Raw genomic sequence first — 23,912 nt, 5'->3', positions numbered from 1 at the left:
TCAGAGGCTGGCACTACCAATTCCCACACATGATCTTCACAATGTTGATCTTACCAAGCCTTCAGCACCCTCACTGTCCTAGACAAGACACTGGTCCGATACATCTGCATCTTCCCTGTGTCATCTACACCTGTGAGTTATGAGAGTGCATAATGGGGCAGATTCTGGCCCCACTCACCAAGTGCACACAGAGGGCATAGAGGGGCCAGAAAAGAGCCACAAATGGTTGGAGTAGAATTTCCGCAGCAAAGGATTAATGCAGGCCCTTATGTAAAGGACTGTGCTGGGGCAGCCCAGGGAATAGCACAGTACTGACTGCTACAGGGAATCCTGGGTTGCTGCCCAGTCCATAGGTAGCCGGGAGGAGGCTGCTGTAAATTAGCATAGCCTGCAGTGCTGCTCACTTTACACTGGGGGGGCCTAACCGGCCTCTGCAGCAGCCTAGAATCCAGAAAGTAGAAAGGTGGCATAAAGCAACTTTTACCCCTACACTGCATCTTCCACGCTGCACCTTTCAGGGAGCACAGCAAAAATCTGTCCCAGTAGGTGTAAAACACGATCTGATCTGAATTGTCAGGATAGAATCAGTGTTATAGCGTGTACAAAACAAGTGTTGTTTCTAATCAGTTTAGCTCGGTGATCTACACTTACGATCATTATCGTGAATAATTTGGAAGTTTTTCACAGAGGCCTGTGTGACTCGACCATGGAAATTTAAAACATAGGACTGGGTGTCATCATTCCAGACTGGAGTTTTGTTATGCAGCTCAATGACGCTCTCTGTATTTTTGTTCTGCCATCTTGCAAGAAGCGTTTCATGTTCCTGCATACATCACACACACAAACTTCAGGTTAGCACTCTCTGAGGGAAAAGGGGGTTAACAACTTCAACCTTACCTCCTTAATTGTCACCCTTAACTTCCATTATCACAGTACAAATAAAAACAAAACAAAGGAATGTAAAGTATTTTAATTGGACTTGGGTATCCAAATCCTATAGGCACCTTTGAAAATCCTAGTCTGTAGTTGATCTCTGAAATGTATTAGTATTTATTATTTGTAACATGGTAGCGGCTAGGAGCCCCAGCCAGAGACCAGGACCCAATTGTGCTAGGTGCTGTACAAACAGAACAAATCTCTAACATCCAACCCTTCAGAAGTAGAAACATTACCAATCTGGGGGAAAGAGGACATCCTTAAGTAATTTTAATTGTTGAGACACATTGTGACTTACATTACGTGGTCGGATAGAAACTCTTTCATGGTCCATATTCATTCCTGGTATGACCACACTCATTTTGCGAGGTCCTTTAAATCCCAAGACATTTGTTTCCTAAAAATTTTTTAGAAAAAGTATTTGTAATGCTTCTTATTTTTAATCTTGGAAGTTAACTTCTTTAACACAGAGGATAAAGCAGTGTCATCAGCCCATTATGAGTCCACTCAAAAACCATCTGAATTGCCCGCATTCATCAGCACTGTCAACCTCTCTATCTTAACAGTTCTGACAACAGGAAAAATGGAAATATAGTAGTCTGCCATAAAGCCCTCTGTGACAAAGCTTCTAGGACAGGCTGCCAGCTACATTAATGCAGATAAAAAATCATTAATTGTTGAAAACAGATATGAAATAACCAGAATGCCTGGGTACCACTAGTTATCACAATAAATTGCGGTTATAATTTCATAACCGCTAAATGCACACACACATTTTAATGAAGAGAGAGAGGAAACAAAGAAACCTAGCTTCCTTTCATTCCACAGCCAGTACAAAAGCAAAAGAGAAAGAGCTGCCAATGTTAGCATCTGTTAGTATTGGTTTGATTTGTAAAGTCTTCAAATATGGTAGGCTTGGAGATGAGAATGACAAAACAAACAAACATGGTATCACGAAGGCAGGTTTTCTTAGTTACAGAAGCAGAGGCGGTAGAGGAAAAAAAACATTGGTGCCAAGGTATGTCCATGCAAAATATTGTATTTCGTATTAAATGTAACTTTGCTATCTACTCAGGTTTTAACCGTGCCCGCCGCCATGGTAACCGAGAGTCTCTCAAAAGGTAAGTGCCAAAATCAAAATAGACCCATAGTCTGATTTCTCTTTTCAGTCCCTACTTGTCGTCAGAGCTATTATCCTCCCTCACCCTCTTCTGTCTTCAAGGGGCGATAACCTGCAAAGGTGGGATTCTCAAATCACTCCATGGGGGCCTATCTCTGTGCCCACTGAAGTCAGTGACAAGCTTTACCATCAGTTCAGCTACCCCAGGGAGACACCAGAACCTGTCAAGAGCCTCATCTACATTAGGACAGGTGCAGCTCAACCAGTGGGAATTTTCAAAAGTGACTCTTGAATTTGGAGGCCTCATTTTTGGGTACTCAACTGGAAACGCCTAGAAAGGGCCTGATTTTTCATACAGTGTTGAGGGTGAAAAAAAAACAGAGCCCTTTATGATGTCTCGAGTTGGGCACCCAAAAATTAAGGCACCCCTCATTTATAGTCACTTTTGAAAATGTAGGCCTAAAATTCCCACATGCAGATGAAGCCTTTGTCATACTTCAAATTTCTGAAATCACCCCAGTTATTTCAACAAACATTCCATTCTACCAATCCTGCAAAAGATTTTCAGCTATGCTGGATAAATCCCATTGGGTACAGAAGAGACGGATGGATTTTTATGTCTCTAGGACAGTAATTGAAAGCTTTCTGCCTATTTTACAAAATGCTTCTGTCAAGGTCTTTGACAGAGTAAAAAAAGGTCATCATTTCAGCTGGGAATTTCTATTTGATGCCTGTATAATAGTGAGACCCAAACTAATAGATTTGCCAACAGCATTTGCAAGCCAGAGCAAGCTTAGATAACACAGCAAGAGCCAACTTCTGTGAAGAAATTCGTGCCTAGGCTTATCTTCCACTAATTATTGACAATACTGGTTTTCAGTGTCTTGAGCATTTATTTTCAAGCTGGAGTTGAGCAATCCATTGAGACACCAATGTGGCTGGAGACTGCGAAAGCTGGAGTTAAACACTAATGCCATATAACAATACTCGCAACAAGAATACATTATCCCCCTGAAACTTCAGTAACATATTCATCAGACTTTCTAGTAAAAACTAAAATTAATGCTTTTGCTAAATGAAAAGGGAACTGAAGGGAGGAAAGTACTGATTTCACACTGTAAATTATACCGTTGATGAGTAAATCACTAAAAGGCTTTATGAAAGTGTATATCAATGGATGTAATCATTTTGCCAACATCAAGCTACAACATTAAAATTCAGTTCTGCATAAACATGGAATACATAAATAAAGCAAGTAGGGAAGGAAAAGGAGCTTAAATTAAGCGCAGAACTTTCCAACATATCATCATCCAAATAAAGTAAATTTCCCAGATCTCCTCCGTCATTCTCTTCCGCCCAATAATTTTGTAATAAATACATTTTTATTCCAGGGCTGTGACTAGTGCTCTTTGGGGAAAATAGACCAAAATCTGATCTGACCCCACTGTAACTCCATTTACTGTAATACAGTCTTGATCTACACTGGTGCAAAGGAGCTCAAAAATAGATTCTGTGGACCAGATCCTCTGCTCCTGTAAATGGCAATAGCTCAATTGACTTTATTGAAGCTATAGTGAGTTAAATCAGTTGAAGAGCTGCTCCTGTGTGTTTAGGTGATAGATTATCTGCCATTTACCTGACCATTGTGTTGTTCCTGGGAATAGTATAATGGTGATTCATATAGTTAATCAATGGAGCGTAGAACTTTTCCATACTCTGCCTTTTAAAACACAGTGTAAATTTAGGCTAGTATGTGTTTTGTTACAATAATAGTTATAAAATCCTCGTACTATACACCCCAACTGCTCGCATGCAAATAGTTCTATAGGGAATATAAAAATTGGATCGATGATATCCACTGTCTTTCCTTGGTTTCATTCCCTTCCTATCTTAACTACATATACACACCAGTGCCTTTTTGTAGAACTTATTTACTGTTGAATCACACCCAAGGCCAAAACTCTCACTACATCAAAACATGCTAAGATATACTATCTACCTCACTGTGCAAGTGATTTAGAGCCTGAGCAACATCCACTGAAGTCAGTGGGAGTTTTTTCATTAACTACAATGGAAACGGGATCAAATATTTTTTATTATCTAAGCACCCAACTTACTGAGTCTGGAGCAAACTGAATTGTGTGCTATTCAGAACTTAACGGGGTAAGCGTTGAACATGGCAAACAGTCTTGCTGCTAAGCATACAGCCAGACCTCTGCATCCCACTAAAATCTTACTTCAGATACGTTTACAAAAGCACAGCTATTCTGAAATTGGCCTTTAGGTGCTGCTGAAGATTTATTAATCAACTATTCTGCTGTCACGATAAGATTCTCTGTGTTGAGAGTACAAACAATTACTTTGCCCTTCGCTTACTTCAGCCATAGTGCTTGGAGCATAACACAGAGGGGAGCTCCACAATTAGGGATTTCAGTGCATTTATCTTACAATTAACAATGAAGTTATTGCCAGTCTTTCATTTTGTTTGGATAAATGAGGCATGCTGGTCAGATTCAGTATGCTGGTTGTTGCTGGCACAGCTTTCTCCAAAAGGGGACTTGATCAATATGAACTAAGAGGGAGTTGGGTTTCACATCTGACATCAGATGTTTGTTACAGTGAGTAGTTTTTACTCAAGGGAAACCCAAACCTGGAATTAAAAAGGTCACCTTAGGATAAAGTTGTTTTGAATACCATCTGTGTGGTACTTTACTGCACTGCATTTGTGCTGCAATCAGTACAAACAACCTTTACTTTAACAGGCAGTTTCATTAATCAAATCAAATCAAATCCAGATCACCTTTTGTGCTGTGGTCAGAGCGCATTTGCAAATCTAATAATTTTCTTCTGAAATATTAAAAGATCAGTGGAACAAGTAATAATCTTAACTATGTAATTTTTTTATATATATACTTGTAAGTTTTAAACACACTGATTTAGTAATAGGCATAGAAGCAAACTCATTAATCTGTTTTATCCAAACTCACCAAACAGTGGGTATGATTCTGATCTCACTTACATTAGTTTTATGCATGTAGTCACTAACTCCATTGACTACGGTGTGGTTTTTATCTGCAATGTCCAAATATCTGGTGATTCCATGCAAATGATACAATGCTTAAATTTGCATATTTTATAACTATATCTATAGCTATATATCACTTCATTTGCATATTTCTCTTTTTTAATACATATAAAAAGTTGTTTTTATTTTTTTACTCCTACTCCTGGCTAGCAGCAGCAGATCAGTTGCTCTGCTACAGGGAATGCCACATTACAAAAGTCAGTAAAAATAATTCACTAGACATGTAAGTGCCTCTATGTCAGTGAAACTGAAGTCTAAATATAAAGTGAAGTCAAATGCTTGAGTTTATGATTTTAAAGGTATTGTTTGCTGAAAATCTGAAGGGGCGGACGTGAAGCGCCCAGACACCAGAGTGAAGGGGTAGGTTAATGGGTGGGGGAAATGGTGTTGTGTCATCTGCACTAAGACAGAACTAACCCCACGCCCCAACAAAAAAAGCATGTTAATGTTGGTAATATCCTTGACCCTATTGCCTGGAGTCATGCCCATGGAAGTGGAGGGGCCCCTCATTTTGGTTTTCATGTGCTGACAATCCTCCAGGTCATTCAGCGCACCATCCATCACTCCAGACAGATTGTTTCTTACAGCCCGAGACTCACCCTCTCAAGCTGGGGGGAGGGGATGGTGTGGCTAGCTGGTCCACATCATACTGGAGCCAGGAAGAGGCCAGATGCTCTTGGTTCCTTCAGGGGGAGACATGCACTCTCTCTTTCTCTCCAAGGGACCATTTCAGACCTACCTGCCCAGCTCCCTGTGAACTCTACTGGATCATAGATGCCATCTCCAGGGTGCCATTGCTGCTGATCATGTTTTACTGGTAGTAATTTTGTCCCCACAGCTACAGTTCCCATAAGATGTGTACAGGAGTGTAAAGCATTCTATCCCCATAGTACCACAGCTCTGAGGTCTTCTGACTGGAGATGAGGGGCCTGTCAGATGGCAATCTGGCTGGAGACGAGGCGTACATGTGGATACATTTCTTACCTCTACTTCCTGTTAAGTTTCCTTGTCTTCCTGAGAGACAATCTGAAACTGGGAGCCTGAGTTGTTCAGGGAGCAAATTCTGACTTATACCAGTGTAAGTGAGAAGAGAACCAGGCCCAATGTTTTGAAAATTGACTCCCACTCCTTACAGGCTTTGCCTGCGAGCAGTACTTACATAGCAAATAGCAGCTAGCTCCTGACGCAGGTTACTTGCTTCTAGGCTTGATGTTGTTTTCATTGGATTTACTCCATTGTCGTATACTGTAAACTTAGTCCCCATAAGATTTGATCTATCAAAAAACAGGAAGACAAATTACTTTTGTCGACAATACTGCCTGAATTATATAGTCCCTTATCATATCAGAACCTCAAGTGGTAAAAAACCCATAATATTCTATTAACTGTAAATAAAGTGGTCATCTGAAATCCTAAATATACATGCACCTCTGGGAGGCAGGATATTACAAGATGCATGTTATAGTGACTGTCCCTATTATTGCACTGTGCTGGGAGAATTCTTGTAATCTACCAAGATCAAGAGGCGATAAATCAGACATAAAAGAAGCAGTACAGTTCTAGTTAATCTACAGTGCCATTTTCAATGCAGATCATATATAAAGAAAGAGTTAAATAATTTGAGTATCATGTATGATGCTTAAGACACTCATGAGGCTGAGTTTTGTTGGGAGTTTCTGTTGAGTTGCTGTTTTAGTTGGATGGTTTTCTTAAGTTCTATCAAAGGTGCCTAGACTAACAGATAAGTACTTTTCTTAGAAAATCTAAAGAAAGAAATAACTAAAATATGTGTGTGCAATAACATACTGGGACCCCAGTCTCACCTGGGGCTTCTTACAGCATTGCTACTCTGTGTCTCCGCTCTCCGGGGAACCACAACACATAGAAAAAGGGAAATTTCCCCCCCAGTTTTAAAAAGTTCTAGCCCTCCCATTGGCTCTTTTGGTCAGGTGCCCACTCCTTTCTTTTTGCCTGTTGGCTTGTTAACCCTTTACAGGCAAAGCAAGTAGAGAACAGTTACTAAGAGGAATTTTATAGCTAACTGGCTGGCTAGGTGTCCATAAAAAAGAGCTCCCCTCCCCCCCCCCCCCCCCGCCCATTTATCACAATGCAGTTTAAGGCTTTTATTAAACTGCAGGAGACAGGGGTAAAATTTTCAAAAGGGCCTAAGGGCAGATTTTCAATGGGATTTAAATCAATGGAGTTAGGTACCTAATCTGCTTAGATGCTTTTGAAATTCCCCCTAGGTGCATATCCACATTGGTAGGCACCTAAATAGATTAGGAAATCTGTCCCATTAGCTTTCAATAAGATTTAGGATCCTACATACCTAAATCACTTTTAAAAATGGAACTTAGGTACTTTTGAAAATTTTACCCAAGGCCTAGAGTCACATGATATAACCAAGACTGTAACGAAGGATAAGCCCTCTTTTTAATTTACAGAACGTACAGGTATCATAATTGCAACGAAACTGAATATTCTGTCAAGAAAACATATATTCCTTCCTCTCTGTCTTGGGTGCTTAAATGTTTACCTTAGTTTTCCAATGAAACTCTCTCCACCTCGAGACAGGTCAGTTGGGTCTATAGAGATGAGGTAATTAGAGGTTTTGCTCTTCTTTCGCTTCCTTCCGGCTAATAGAAATACCTAAGGAATGCAGAAAATGTCACATTGTAGAATGTCAAAGAATATTTAACACCCCATCCTCCCAATAAATGGGCAATGTTCCCGAGGTTTATCATCATCAGCAGACGCAGTCACCTGAGACTTAGCAAAAATGGGTAAAAGCCAGCAAGGCGCAGTAACTGCTTCTTCCTTTAATCCATTATTTATGGTTTAAATAATTAAACCTGATATGCTTTGTTAAATGTTTAATTCTAGCTTGTACTGGCTCCTCCAAAGGAAGTGAAAATAGAAGCCTTTCAGTCGCAAAGGGCAAGGAGCCTCAGTTGCTAACGATTTTCAGCTGCCAGGCATTGACTCTTCTAAGACCAAATAGTAAGATAAAGAATGGGAAAGTAAATGTAATGTGGTGACATGTTGCATAGTACCAAACCCTTAGTCAAAGGAAATATATAATTCTACTGGCTACATAAAAATTCTGAAGACACTTTTAATGGTTTTAAGTTCAGGTGCAACTGGTATGTCATTCAGGTATATTTTATGACCTTTTTACCATCCTCCCTTTCCAAGTGGAGGTAATAGGTAGGGTACATTCCCCGGTCCATTCCCTTCTTGTCTCTTGTGATTCGGCATTTGACGGTGACGCCCTGTGGAGCAGGTCTCACAGCAAACTCCTCCAGGTCATCAACATCTATGACAGGCTCATTTGCGGAAGGGCTGGGAGCTGAGGCTGCCTCCTAGAAGAGTAAGAAAGGTTACCTCATGTTTACTTTACGATTACAAAGGAAAGACTGAAAACACAAGAGTTTAAAGAAACATGTCAGCAGCTGCACTGCAGAAACAGCTTTTCTTAAAAATAATAATAATAATGGCAATAACATAGCACATTGCATTCCCCCTGTTCTGGACCCCTTATGCCTCTCAGGTGCTGCAAAGGGGAGGGATTTGGAGGCAACTGCTCAGATGAGAATCCCCCCTCTCAGCTGGTGTAAAGCCATTGGAACAGTCTCCGATGCCAACTGCACCCCTGCACAGGGGACATACGGGAAAAAAGGAGTGGAGTTAGTTGCACCTAGAAAGTCAGACTCATAACCAATGCAAGGCAGAATCTGGCTCAATATTTATGGATGAGTCCTTCGCAAAACCCTAGATCTGAATACCCCCAATTCTGAGAAAGTTCATATCTGGAAAAGGTAGGCAATTGGGAGATCACGAAAGGGAAAAGTGGGTTGTTTGGGGATGGATTACAGTTGAGGTAGTAGGGTTAAGAATGACTGTACTAGAGAGTTGAGAGCACTTTGGGTACCAGTGGCAGGAGCAGAGAGAGAGACTACAGATGGAGATAATAGTAAAGTCAAAATCTCTCTCCCTATCACCAACTCTCATAAAATTTTTGATTTTAACAATTTGATATTTAGTTTACCTATTTTTCTGTCTCTTCGTTCAGGTAATATTAGCTATGTGTTTACTTCTGGGAATGTTTGGTTTGACTTTTCAATGAAATTTCAGGTCATTTCACCCATCTCTAGTTTTTGATTTTCAGAAGACGCTCTTCTATTCAACCTTTCCATTACTTGCTTCTCTGAATCCTGTGATGTACCACAGCAAACCTCCCTCAAGATGCTATATTAAAAAATGCCAGGCTTTCTGACCTGGAAATGACACAGTTCATATTAATCTACAGGCAACACTTCTGCCTTCTAACCTTGTTTGATTTCTTGCTTGTTGCAGAGCCAGGTCGGGTGTTACTGTTTAACTGGGAGGAACTTGAGCTGTCTTCATCATCCTCATCCTCTTCATCAAAATTCATGCTGCTTGAAATGCCTGAGGAGCAAGCAAACAAGTTTATATGAAATGTGAAAACACTAAAGCTGCATATGCATGCATACAGGATATAAACGATGATTAGTATTTCTCATACTGTTAAACCTAGAAGCCCCAGGTGAGATTGGGGTCCCAGTGTGCTAGGTCCTGTACAAACACATACTAAGAGAAAGCTCCTGCCCTGAAGAGCTTTACAATCTAAATACACAAGACATACAAAGGGTGGGAGGAAAGGAAGTGTCATTATCCCCGTTTTATAGAGATTGAGTGATTTACCCAAGAACACACAAGAAGTGTGTGGCAGAGCCAGGAACTAAATCCAGATCTCCTAGTTGAGTGCTTTAAATACAAGATCATAAAAGCCCCATTCGGATCGGTGAAGGCAGCCCTTTGCAGCTGCACGGGGGTCTAAAAAATTGCAAGATGTACCACATTATGGTCAGATTTAATTTTTAGCTATTCCTAAGGCCCTACTTAATATGTGATATTGCAGAAATTGTGGATTAGGCTTCCACCACAATTTTGATTTTAATTAGGTTACTTTGCACAGTCCACAATTTTGCATACATTTTTAAGTTTGCAACACATACTTTTTTCACCACTAGTACAGTAGAACCCCATTTATCCAAGCTGATAGCAGCTGGGGCTTGGGCTGTCAGCACCTGCGCAAGGCGGGGCTCCCATTGTCAGCCTCACACATTGATGAGTGTAATATAGTTGCAGCAAAATGTCCAGTTATCAAAAAAAAATTAGCAGGCATAACATAACAAACATTGAGTGTCTGTATTGTTCCAGCAAAGTTTTCTTAAACAAATAGGTCTTCTTTGGCTTTTCCAAATTACTGCAATTAATAAATGTCCATTATTTCTTTTCTGTGTCTTGTCCACACTCTGCCGCAATTATTTGACAATCATCCTGCAATTCAAGTAGGGCCTTAGCTATTCCTATATTGTCTCATGGGGAGCAGATCTTAGTGTGAGGGGGAAAAAATAATAAAATCAAACTCTGTTTTTATGTATGTTTTTGTATGTAAAAATAAGACCAGAACAGAGGGAATCCCTTAGATCACTGATCCATTTCACTTTAATACTTATATGTCAGTCCCGCAAGTGCCCCAGCCACACGCCACACAAACTTTGAGGAGTCTAAGGAAATGGAAGTTTGAAGACCAGGTTGGACTTGGCAGCAGAAGGTCTAGGTGGGTGGGGTCTGGGAAGTCTAGCAGGCCTGGTTTTCCAAGGGAGTTTTACGTAAATGAAGCCACCTTCCACTTTTGGTCCAAATCTGAAATTACAGCTTGATTACATAATATGTTCCAAAAATATTAGTTATTTTCCATAATTTTGGTCAAGAATTTCCATGATCGTTAATTCAAATACAGAAGGGTAAATAGGACAAGTACTAAACAAAGATCTTTGGAGCCAAATAAACAGTAGGGGCAGGGTTAACTTCTTCCTTCTGTACTTACCTGGAACATGATCCAGGGCCACAAGACTGGATTGGGAGGTGGAAGTGGACCAGGATGTATTTGCGTGGGGATCTGGGAAAGGAAAAAATCCATGGGCTTGGTTTTGCAAACCCTTAATCACATGCACAATCCTTAATGAGAGGACCCCACACATGACTAAGGGCTTGCTGGGTAAAGCCACATTTCTGCTGCCATAACTCTCAGATATTCTCCTTTATAAAATCCATCACTTGTTGAAGACTGAAACTTACCTTAGGCCCATTGAAACCTGGTGTCACCTCCCTTTCAGTATTTTGAATTAAATGAGAATGAGCTGAATTATAGAACTGAGGTTACAGAATGTATTATTCATGCTAAATGGTTGCATTGTTAATCTTTCAGCACATTGTGGGTGAGTTCTTCATTGTGAGTCTTTGGTCTACTTTTTGATCTTGGACACACCGATATAATTCAGGGATACACACAGGGGTACACACAGCAAGCAAAGATTGAACCAAACTAGTATATAGACTCATATATTAGCTGAAATGCTTGTGGCAATATTCTTAGGTTTGAATTTTGACACTGATCGAAATTGTGTTGTAGCTTTTATTTAATTTTTTCTTTATTTTTATTTTATTTTCTTTATTTTATTGCTATTTCCAATCACTTCAAATGCTCATCCTCCCACAAATGCATAGGGGTCAAGTAGATGCATACACATTGTTAAGTATCCCTTAGAGATGCAACAGGCATGGTCCCATCATCCACTGCTTTAGTTCTCCCTACTATGGAAACAAACAATACAAAAATGGCGTCAAAAGAGTCTCCAACAATATCCTGTGTACAAGGGAAGTCAGAGCTCATAGATTAACTAGTCATTTTGGCCATACCTGTTAGAATTCGAAGACCTGTGCTCACCCACCACCATCACACAGAATAGGAACTACCTGAAGAGAGTGTGATGATGTGCCCTTCTCTTCATTCTTTGACTCCCATTGAGAACCTTAAAAGCTATTTAACAAGAGCCAATTTTTCAAACTGGGGACATGGAATTACAGTCACTTTTCTACAACTGGATATTAAGAACATTAGACTATTTGGAGGGCATAACATTGAATGATCTGAAGTTAAGCTCCTTAGCTCATGCAGATGACAACAGGCAGACACATTTGAATTAATAATGACATCCTTTGCTACCTTGGAAAATTGGTGTAGTCAACTTGGAGTTACAATAAATGCCAAAAGATGAAGTGACTGAATCTGGGAAAGGGACAAAAGATAAAGTGCTGAAATGCAGACGCAGCAAAGTCATAGAACAAGTAGAATCTTATGTGTTCCTAGGAAGTTTGATCAGTGCCAATTGCGCCATCAAGGATGAGGTTAAAAGGAGATGTGCCTTAGCCACAAGTGCTGCACAGAAATTGATGGGATTATGGATTGTTAAAAACATTACAACTAGTATCAAAGGGAAAATTTATCAAACCAGTGTACTAACAGTATTACTCTATGGCCTGGAAGCAGCTGCATTAAATGAAACAGAGATCAGAAGGCTGGTGGCAGTAAAGATGAAAGACAGCGGGTGTAAAGTGAAATGATTTAAAGACGATTGAAGAGGTTAGGAAGAGAGTAGGATGTCAAATCAGGGTACAGGATTGGCTACAATTGAAAAGATTACAACAAGGGGGACGCTGCAGGTGACAAACAAATGATAGGATGCTAACGAAAACAATGCAAACACAATCGACATCAGTCTGACCACCAATTAGATAGGACATTATACGCAGGGACATGATCAGGCTGGGTTTAACAGAGGAATAAGTCAAGAACAGGATGAATGGCAATGCTGTACTGTGTTCCCAGTGTCTGCAAAGATGCTCTGGGATGGGGGGAAAAAAGAATTTTTCCGATACTGGCATGCAAATTACATCCAACATTTGTGAGGGCAACCTCAGCATTCCATGTCCCAAATGGGCACTGGTGCATAAAAAAGCAGGGCGTTGAGCACACTACTATGCAGTGGCATAAACAGTTATTTTATTTTAGTCTGCATTTACACCCATCATGCAGGAGTCAGATTTTGCTGGTGTAATCACTAGCAAATGTTTGCCAATGTTTGACAAACTGGTTCTAAGCATCTTTTGGAAAAACCCTGTGAATGCTTTAAAGAAGCTCCTGTTTCAGCTTTGTTCCCAGAAAGCAATTTTGTTTGCTGCTTGAAGTATTACACAAATCTATTCCTTCTCTAAATCTCAAAGCAACAGCAATTTTACCTCCAGCTGGCAATGAAGAATTACAACAATCCAGACTGCTACGGTCACAATGACATTAATGAAATTGATAAATGTGTAACTAAATGTTAGATTTCCATCTGATTTTTGCTAAAACCTGAGGAAGTGTGTGTCTGTCCTTGTGATTCATTCACTGTCAAGGAAGGCTCAATGTTAAAAATACTGAAATCAAAAGGCAAGAATATTTCCCACAGGAAGAGAATTATTCTAGTTGTGGCACTTTCCAGCAGATGGGGAAATCAAATAAAACATTTGACATTTCCTTGCAAGGAGAGTATTGCCTGTGCACTAATGTATTCTATAACCTATCTTCTCCTAACTGAAACAAACATGTTGGATGCTCCCTGCGGAGCAGACAGGCATCTGTTAACATTGGACACTCACCACAAAGTTCCTGTCAAACGGCAGAATGGGTTCAAATCAGGACTAAGCAATTCTAATGACAATCAGCATGACCTTTCCTACCATCAGCATTGCCCTTACGCGGCTTTCCCCTTCCTTACCCATAAACAAATTGAAGGTGGCTTATGGGCAGCTACTCTCAAGGTTCCCACAGGAGCATGGTTCTCTAGATTCATGGTGACATGGCAGTGAGATGGTCCAGGGCAGAAGCATTGGGCCTGCACCTGAAAGCCTCAGCCACTAAACAAATGTCCCCATGGTTCTTGGGACATCCAGGGGTGACAAAAGCTAGCTAACAAGCTTCCTTCTCACTCCATGGGATGGCAGAGCCCATCATCCAACAGGAATATCCCATGGAACCTCTACTAGTTGAAACCAGCTTATTGATGCTTTGTAGCCACACAGGGTATGGAGTGATCCACTGACCTTAACAGGGGTCATGAAGCTAAATCCCCAGTGCTTTCATTTAAAACGTCCCCTGCATAAACTGTTAGGCTACGTGTACTGTACGCACCACTAGTGGCAGCGTGTAGGGTTTGTGTACCAACAAATAGCCTGCGAGAGGGGAGACAGCAGGGGAAGTCTCCAGCCGCAGGGAGCAGACAGCCTTTTCCTGCTCCCAGTCTTTCCCAGCGGCAGGGAAAGATTCCACAGTGGGGAGATGCCCAACTCTTTCCCTGCTGCTTCCTCCTGCCAGAGCCTTCCCCCATTGGGGGAGTCCTTCCTGAGGAGGAGAAAGAAGGCTCCAGCAGCATGACACTACACCGCTAAAACTAGACAGAGAGGCATGGCTTGGGTGAGCAGAGAGCATGTAGGGTATGTACTTGCCTATATGCCCACAACCTACAGGCATGCCTTTATTCTACTCACCTAAGCCAGGCCTCATCAGCCACACTGCTATTTATACCCATGCTAGGGGCTGCTACGTGGGTATGTATGCTACATGGCCCCATAAGAAGCGTGCAGGGTAGACATACCTTTACTGTCTACTAAGTATGCCAGTTTTAACAGTTTTTAATATCAAAAAAGAGACCGCCCCAAAATAATAAACCCCAGTAGTTTGACCTAACTTCAAAGTTGGTTTATAATTAGAGCTGGTCAGAAATTTCTTAAGACGACATTTTCCCTCAGGAACTGTCGATTCATCAAAAGCAAAATGTTTTGAGGAAAAGTTTCTATTTTGACAAATTTCCTTTCAAGGAAAAAAAAAGAAAAAAAAATGAAACATTCTATTCTGACATTTTCAGAATGAAACATTTCTATTTTTCATTTCAAAATTATTTTTATTTGCAATTTCTTTCATTTTACATTATTAAAAATGTAAACAAAATAAATGTCAAAATCAGAAAAAAGTTTTGATTTTTTTCAAAATGAAATATTTTGTTTGGAATTTGGTTTCCTAGCAAATTTCAATTTTTTTTTTTTGTTTTCCTTCTGTTTTGGAACAGATTTCTTTTTTCTAACTCGCAAAACTTTCCAGGAAACAGAAAATGTTCTCACCCAGCTCTATTTATAATTTCTAAATCAACCAACTTTTGTGAGCAAGGTGACTGGCTTATAAACATTTTGAGCCATGCATTTAAGTGGCAAGCAATACACAGAGAACTTGTTAGTCAAATCAGTCTCTCTCAGATCCAAATACCCAGGAAACTTCACACTTGGAGGAAATGTGTTCATTTCAGGCTGAGTCGCTAACATCCACAGTGTGAAGCATTTGAGATAATGAATCTCAGTGAGAGCTGCTCTACAAAACGAAACTGGCATTTAGAAAAGAACAGTCTATTCTATACAAGTCAAGTTCTCACTTAAATTTTGCTCTTTGTGGACTATGTGTATATTTTTAAAGCACCAGTTTCTCTCTGTAGAGCAGCTTTGGTCAAAGCCATCTTAACTTCAAAGGTTGCATGCTGAAGAAGCAGAGCCATTAAGGCTTCAGAAAAGCATTGTGAAGATTTTAGGATTTATTTCCTCCTAAGCTGCTGTCTGATAGGAGATAATACTGTTGCAGAAAGGGAGAGACAGATACACACACACACACACTTATTTCATCCCCAGTCAGGGCTGTCCTTGAAAAAAACCCAGAACATTTGAGAAGTATGCTGCCAAGAAGTGCCGCAGAATACAGTTCTGTCATTTTTACCTTTAGGAGGATGAATTTGTGAATTGATTCTACAACCACACTTAATATTCTGCCTTCTAATTTATATGTGGCCATTACAAGCCCTTTTGTTATGCTTAAGTACATGATTTCTATCATCCTGCAATTCAGATTGTAAAACTTATGGATGAGAGCTTTAACACCTGCCACCTTGATAGCAACATTGCACTGAAGTATGGGAAAGCCATGTCCCAGAGTACACATAGGTCTTTTGCTGCTTGGGCCAATGGGAAACTCCATTACAATTATGGAGGTAAAACAACGGAGCAATAAGGGAAGGATAATGATGATTCACTGAAGGAAGGACCTCAAGTGAAATGGTGAAAAAACATGTCTATGCCTTAGTTTAGGACCAGGCTACCATTGGGAGTAGAAGGAGTCACCAGCCTAAAAACAGAGCAAACAAGGAGCATAAGTAGGTAGCTTTGGCTACTTACCCTTTTTCTGCATCGTTACTCTAAGGTCCTGCCTGCTTTGTTGTTGGCCACTAGCCATCGTCTCTCCATCATCTTCATTGTGGCTAGACTGCCCAACGGTAAGAATCTGAATTTGGCTTCCTACCTCCTGAACATCATCTTGAAATGCAGCAGGGCCATCAATTCCTGTCAGACAACAGCAAAAGTCTAGTCAAAGTATTACTGAAAAGCTAACCAATATCAACTCAGAAATACTTAGATGACATCCTGTCTAAGAAACAAAGCTCAGCAGTCCATCTGCAATTACATTTTCATGACTAAAATAGTCTTCAAGGCAAACAACTCATTTGAACTCCCAAGCTTTTTGATTTGTTCCCAGAGATCAGACTAGCTCTGTGACCTGGAAGAGAGTGTTCCGAGTATTGGTATGCATGGGAGTTCATCAAGCACAACCACTCGGCTTCAGACTGTCCATAGCTGACACTGCCTCAACAAATACTCTTTTTGAAGCTGGTGTAGTTTACTGAGGCCCTCTGTGTAAAAGCTATTTTACAGCAGTACTGGTTTTCTGAACTGTTGAAGCAAATGGAAAGTGTCTCTCTCTGTGTGAGAGCACTGCAAGAGAGAATGGTTTGGAGATTTCTCCACTTCTAGCCTTCAGACCTTTGATTATAGCATATCCATTTCCATGAGGTCTAAGCACCTCATTTTCAAGTGTATTCTGGGGATATAACACAGACATTGCTGAGACTTTTAGCACATAATGCTAAATATGAGTGACAAGTTGAATTTCACATACTAAAACAATTTCAAGCATGTTTGTTAAAAACTTCCAACAGACATGTTTCAAAAATGTTCACACTTGCAGATCTTTTCACTTACACTATTGTGACCCTTGCTTCTTCAAGGCTGGACTCCACCGAACTGTTCATGTGTCAGCAGGGACCCAAATGGGTACTATACTGAATCACTTCTCTGAAGAAAGACCCTGTCTATTTAAGGTATTGGGTGCCATATTTAGGTTCCTAAATTAGTCAGTAGGTGCCTAAAATGGTTATTTAGGCACATAAAGATTTTGTTGCTCAACTTTGTGCGTTGATGTTTATAAACAGAGCAGTATTATAATATTAAAAACTCTATTGTATTATTGTTATATTATTAAAAAACCTAACTGGTTTCAAGACTAGCTTTGGTAAATTTATGGAGGGGATGGTAGATAAGGTTGCCTACAATGGCATGTAGGAAACAGCCAGAGATGGGCTAGTAGATGGGGAGGGCTATGAGTTACTACAGTAAATTCTTTCCCAGGTGTCTGGCTAATGGGTCTTGCCCACATGCTCAAGGTCTAACTGATCACCATATTTGGGGTCAGGAAGGAATTTTCACCCAGGATCAGATTGGCAGAGACCCTGGGGGTTTATCACCTTCCTCTGCAGCGTGGAGCATGGGGCATTTGCTGGTTTGAACTAGAGTAAATGATGGATTCTCTGTAACTTGAAGACTTTAAATCATAATCTGAGGACCTCAGTAACTCAGCCAGAGGTTATGGGTCTAGTACAGGAGAGAGTGGGTGAGGTTCTGTGGCCTGCAACGTGCAGGAGGTCAGACCAGAAGACCATGACAGTCCCTTCTGGCCTTAAGTCTATGAATTTACTATTTGTATTTCAGCAGCATCTAGAGACCCCAACTGAGATCATTATGCTAGGCACTGTACATACACATAATAAGAAAGTCCATCCCCAAAAGAGATTACAGTCAAAATAGACAAATGGTAGGAGGAGAAAGAGAAACAGAGAGGTGAAATAACTCGCCCAAGCTCAAGTTCAGAAATAGAACTTAAGTCAGCAGATGCTCAGTCCAGTGCTTCCTGTTCATTAGACCATGCTGCATCCTCTAACTCTTGGAGGTATTGTCATGGGCAAGCAATGTCTAGATGTGGCCAAAACCTGAAAAAATCCCAGTTAGAACAAAATATGGAGATGAAAAGAACAATACATTCCCTGGCTCAGAAGAGTGTGTTCAGAGTGGGACTATTTACCTGGCTTTCTCCTCTCAACTATAAATAAATCACTGATTAGGCCTAGTTCTCTCCTATAGAAAGTCAATTTCCTTTTTTGCCAGGATAGCAAGTTATCAACATTAGATTGTAAACTAGATTGTAACTCCTAGTTAAGATTTAGTGCTGTTGTGTACTATGTCAGCCACATAAAAATGTACTTTTACATTAATAAAAGCTATAATAAAATCATTTATAGATATAGTAAATAATAAAAGCCTCTATAAGGTTGCTGCTCCACAAGGTTCTTTAATAAGCAACGGAGAGGAGAAATGGTAACCATTATGAGATTCTTATTGGGAAAGAATACAGCAAATTTGAAATTATAGGGTACACCTTGACTAGTGTGTGTCTGCTTACAAATGGCGAGTACATGAGGTTTTAATTTGTAAAAGGCATCCAAGACAGTATAGTGGGGGCAAGGCTTATTCCTGTTTTGGTGTTTGTGGGATGAACGTCAGCTCATTAATAACTTTGGCTGAAAAAAACTGGTTAAGCATGGTCAAATGAAGCTGAGTGAATGCTACTAATTGTTCCTCTTCAACTGTTCCTTTGTCTTGGCTGGCAAACACATTTTAAGAACTATAATTTCAGTTTATGTCCATCACTTTGCATCAGTTGCTTGCACCTACATTATGTAATAATATTAATAACCAGTGAGTCATGAGCTTTTTCATTGACACCTTGTATGACACTTATCAGATATATTTCATGACATTAAAGAATTGGGGTACACGTGAATTGGTTAAGCCAGCTGCTGTTCATTACCAGATATCTGGGTACCTGTGGCCCTTGCGCTGTTCTTAATGTCACAACAGGATATCGGAATAGATGGACCACTGGTCTAATCCACTATGGCAATTCCTATGTCCCTACACATACACAGGCACACTGACTAACATTTTAAAAAATTGGTGTCTAAAGTTAGGCTTCTAAACCAGAGACCTGACTTTCAAAAGTGCCGAGTACCCACCAGTTCCATTGAAATTAACGGGGCAGTGGGATGCTCATCACTTTTGTGCATCTAGTCATTTATTTACCCACCTATGTTTGTACCTAATTTTAGACATCCAATTTTTAAAAATATCGGTCACTTTCCTCCCAAGCAGACTTTGATCTGTGGCAAATTAAATGCCTCTAACAACGTTATATGGTTCAGTTTAATCATGCTGGAGTTGCTGTTTCTGACATACACAAAACAACTGTGTTCCCATCCCATGCTGTCAGAGCCATCACATATTAGGCATTGGGACAAACATTGCACTGGCTACTCACGCATTAAGAGGAGGAAAATCAATTTCAGCATTCAGAGGAATGCACTACTAGTAGAGAGTGTTATTACACACTAAAACCTGTCCCAGGAGCTGACTCCATACTGGGGATGGAAGATGTAACCAGAAAAAAAAGAAAAGACAAATGTGAAACAAAATCCTCTACAATGTTAATAACGGGGAATACTGTACAAAAATAGTTGAAGATGCCTGACGTTGAAAGGCTAACTCAAAGGAAGTGTTCAGGAAGAACTCATCTTCACATAAGGATTATCCCTATTTAAGTGAAAATGAGAGAGTGTGTCTGTATAATACACAGTCACACACAATGTAAATAGGCAGCTTTACCGTCACCCGTCTGATTTCTTGAAGCATTTCAAAAGCCACGCAGCCCTGATTCATCTTTCATTACAGTTTTAGGATGGATCCTTCTCTCTACATTCCTCACTTTCTAGGCTTTGTGGGCTCCTGCTCCTTCTACCCACATACCAAAAATGTGGCTTATTGTGCGGGAGTGGAGGGGGGGAAATCATATGTATAGTTAACAGTCTCCTGTAACTTCAGTGGTTGGAGAACATGGATTTAAGGTGGCAAAGGCAGACAAGTGGGCTGTGAGAAAGAAGAAAGTAAAGTCTTCAGAGCCAAGGGTCAGAATTTTCCACTGTGTCTCCTAAGTGAAGAATGCAGCATCCTTGATGTAGAAGTCTCTGTGTTCCTGTTAAAATAATGCTGAAAGCAGAATTCTTCATATTATTCATCAAGAGTGGGTGAACCAGGGCAGAAAAAAATATGATCTGACCGAAATACTTTGAGTGAGCGAGAGAGAAAACACTTCGGTTAAAATTGACATTTTCATGTCTTTGCACTTCTTGGTTTCATCTGAGACCAGAAGCTGAAGCCCAGAGATCATGAGAAAGGCTGTTCTTCTGGCATTTCCAGCCTATGAGAAATTGTCATTACATATATTTTAGTAGCATGTGCAACATTCTAGGCACTGTTCAAACACACAAGAAACAGTTCCTTCTACGAAGAGCTCATGAGTTATAACGTCTATTATTATTTATTATGATTTTAGAATGACATTTGTTCTTATAGACTGGTTACTACACTATTTTTTTTTTTTGACAGAAGCTCAGACTTCTGAACAGAACATGACTACAACCAGAGATTGAAACAATTACAGCTTCTCTCCTGCAGTGGAAGGAAACAAACAATTACAACAGGGACCTGTTACTGTAATCACGGGAAAGGGAGCTATAAGAAGAAATTTTGCTTAATGTTCATGATGCACAGGAGGCAAATCAGTTTTCCCAGTCTAAGCTTTCATGGACTTTGTGATTTGCACTAGACCTAACTTTACCTTCAAAAGGTCTGATCAACATATTTTTTCTAATTTTTAAATCTCTTCAGCCTCCCTTGATTTAGTAATGATAATGCATTTTTGGAAACTTGAAATTGAGACCTGTTTCTACAGTTGCTATCCTGAAGCCCGTGGAAGCTGTCATTGGGAAAGAACAGCAGGGTTAGGCTGTATTTATTCCACATATGTATTCCATGAGCTGACTGGTTTGTTACTGGAGAGTTTCCAACAATTTGGCTATAATTAAAACTAATATCAAATAATGTGTTAAATAATTATAATAATAAAATCATTTGTTTTGGGAATACACAGAAAGTATTCGGTGAGCTTTGAGATCAGATGTGAGAAAACAAACGTACAGAAGGTCAAATTTGGGATCTACCAATTTTGACAGAACTTACATATTATCCAAATGTGCTCTCTAGAAATACTTCTGTTAGATTTCATCACTGAAAATTGAAATCATGTTATGGAAGAATGGGAATTTAAAGACTTACAGGTTAAAATGATCCCTTTAAAGCTTTAATTGTTCAAGAGATTATCAGGGAAAAGTATTTTAGAAAGAAAGAAAAAGGAATACATATCAAATGCACAACCAGATGATGTTTAGGTACAGTGGTTTCAGAAAAGCGAGTAAATAAAACCTAAGCACTAGACATAATATGGAGACAGATATTATCCTGTATAGTTATCTAACAATAGTAAACATGAATACTGTCTCTTATATTATTCTCCATTAAACCTGAATAAATTAGTCACAGGTTCCAAATGTGACAGTAGCAACCAGACATTTTAAAAGGTATTAAAGTAGTACAGCCTGAAAATGACTGTAGGCAGAACCACATTACGGGCATAAGCACAGTGAGTCAGTTCTCCAAAACATTAGCTATGTATGATATGAATCCCTAATAACTGGATCTACCCAGAAGAAAATCAAATCATATTTATTCACATTGTGCAAACCAGTCTCAAATAGTTTGCTGTGAAGATTTCAAGCAAATGTCCCATTTTCTTGGTTTTTTTTTTTTTTTTTTTACATGATCATGCATGTAGATCTAAAAATGCTACAGTTCTATGGGAAGGAATTATGACATTATTTTACTATAAGAGAAGTTTTATTGTATTCAATTAGCATGAAAACCCCCAAGCTCCTGAAACAGTTTATTTTAGCTAATTTTATTTTTAAATCAACTTAAAAGAATTATTTTTATTTACTAAAGTAATTCTTTCTTCATAGGACATTCATGAATTAACTTAGGAAACAAGTCTAAAAGGCACTTGAGATGGACCTAACAAAGCTAACTGATCGGGTAGCACAATCCCTACTTTACAGATGGGGTGCTGAGGCACAGAGAAATCAGGTTTTGATCCAGACAAGCACTTAAGCATGTGCTTGAAGTTCAGCATGTTGAGTTGTTCCATTAAACGCAACAGGATTACTCACATACTGAACTTTAAGCACATGCTTAAGCACTTTCCTGAATCAGCTCCGGGGACTTGCCCAAGGTCAGACAGGACATCTGTGGCAGAGCAGAGAACTGAACTTTAAATTCACTGAGTTTCAGTCTTGTGCATATAACCACAAGAACATCCTTCCTCTATAAAGTTGCTGACAGCAATGGAGTTGAACTGGTGTTTAGTAACGGTGGGAATTTCTTTAGACAAGGCTTCAGAGATGAGATACCAGGTTAAATGAGCCAACAGTCTGATCTGGTATTCTCACTGATATCTATTACATTCAAGACATTAGTGTGTACTGTGGGGACACATTTGCAAATTACTATTCTGAAGCATTGCAAAGCTGCTCCGTGTCTGACTTGAGGGTGGCAGTAGAATACTTCAAAGGAATGCTAGCCTGCTTTGCAATCAAAGAGAGAGATTTTGAGTTTATCAACAAAGTGAATCCTCAAAAAAGCTGTTTTTATTAAGCTCCCATCAGAACAAAAAGGATTTTCAACCTTTAAAGGATTTCATTGAGTACAAACCTTGAGTTTACATTTTCCTCAACTGATTCATAGTTTTAAACTAAATAGGCCAAATAACAGTTGAATAGAAGGCTTACTTTTGGAACTATGATGAGATAAAGTACTACTGACGACTCCACCGCCAATGCTAGTCTTGCACCTAGCAGTACATAATTCAGTATTATTTTAAAAAGTACTGTCTCAGTCATTGTTCAATAGATTACAGTAATACAGGTATGGCTCAAGGTCTCTCTTTTGAAAATACCTTTTAAGAATTTGCAACTGAGCCGTATAAAATTCTGCCAAGAAGTGAAACATTTTTAAAATAAAAAAAGTGTAAAACAAAACATCTATTGGTCCATTTTGAGGACCAGCATAATTCTTAACATACATTCTAGTTGCCAGAATTTTGAGAGCCATTTGTTCAACATGTGTGCATTCTCCTAAGTGTTTTTTTGGACCAACAACGACATTTGATTTAGAAAAAAAATCACTAAACTTAAGTTTGGGAATATTCCATTCGATTGTTTACAATATTTGTTAACCATTCTTCTAAGGAGGTCCTGCTCCAGGAGTGACTACTCTTCCAATGTCTATATGCTAAGGAGTGCCTGGTTTGGCACCAGAGACCATAATGATTTCCTTACACTCAAGTTCAGGCCAAAGGACGGTCTGGAGAGTGTTCCCATGACCAGAGATAACAGGATTTTCCCAGTTGAAGCCCATTTGTTCTTCCTGCTGTCCCATTGCTTTTATGTCCAGTGGAGCCATGCTTAAACAGGTCTAAATGAGTTAAACTCCTTCCATTAAATGAGGAAATATGGAGTAATGAAGCCTCTTCCATTACAACTGGAGATGCCTTCCTATCTGGCCCGCTTTAACGCAGCTCCCTATATTACATAGAGATGGGACAGGAGGGGCTATTCGTAGAAAACAAATGGAAGAAAAACAGAGAAG

At 39.7% G+C, this 23,912-nt stretch overlaps 1 protein-coding gene across 1 annotated transcript in view; it reads right to left on the bottom strand.

The window, feature by feature from the left end:
• Positions 1-23,912, bottom strand: part of TUB (TUB bipartite transcription factor) — a 103,794-nt gene that overhangs the window by 942 nt on the left and 78,940 nt on the right. The window contains exons 5-12 of the mRNA XM_024195833.1: positions 16,326-16,490; positions 11,059-11,130; positions 9,472-9,590; positions 8,312-8,503; positions 7,678-7,790; positions 6,301-6,415; positions 1,235-1,333; positions 652-823 (exon numbers count right to left, since the gene is read on the bottom strand). Coding sequence (XP_024051601.1) covers positions 652-823; positions 1,235-1,333; positions 6,301-6,415; positions 7,678-7,790; positions 8,312-8,503; positions 9,472-9,590; positions 11,059-11,130; positions 16,326-16,490 — 1,047 coding nt within the window. The remainder of the gene's footprint in view (positions 1-651; positions 824-1,234; positions 1,334-6,300; positions 6,416-7,677; positions 7,791-8,311; positions 8,504-9,471; positions 9,591-11,058; positions 11,131-16,325; positions 16,491-23,912) is intronic.

Source organism: Terrapene carolina, unplaced genomic scaffold, assembly GCF_002925995.2.
Source record: "Terrapene carolina triunguis isolate 2854851 unplaced genomic scaffold, T_m_triunguis-2.0 Scaffold96, whole genome shotgun sequence".
Classification (NCBI taxonomy): domain Eukaryota; kingdom Metazoa; phylum Chordata; order Testudines; family Emydidae; genus Terrapene; species Terrapene triunguis.
This window is presented reverse-complemented; position numbering and strand designations above follow the sequence as displayed.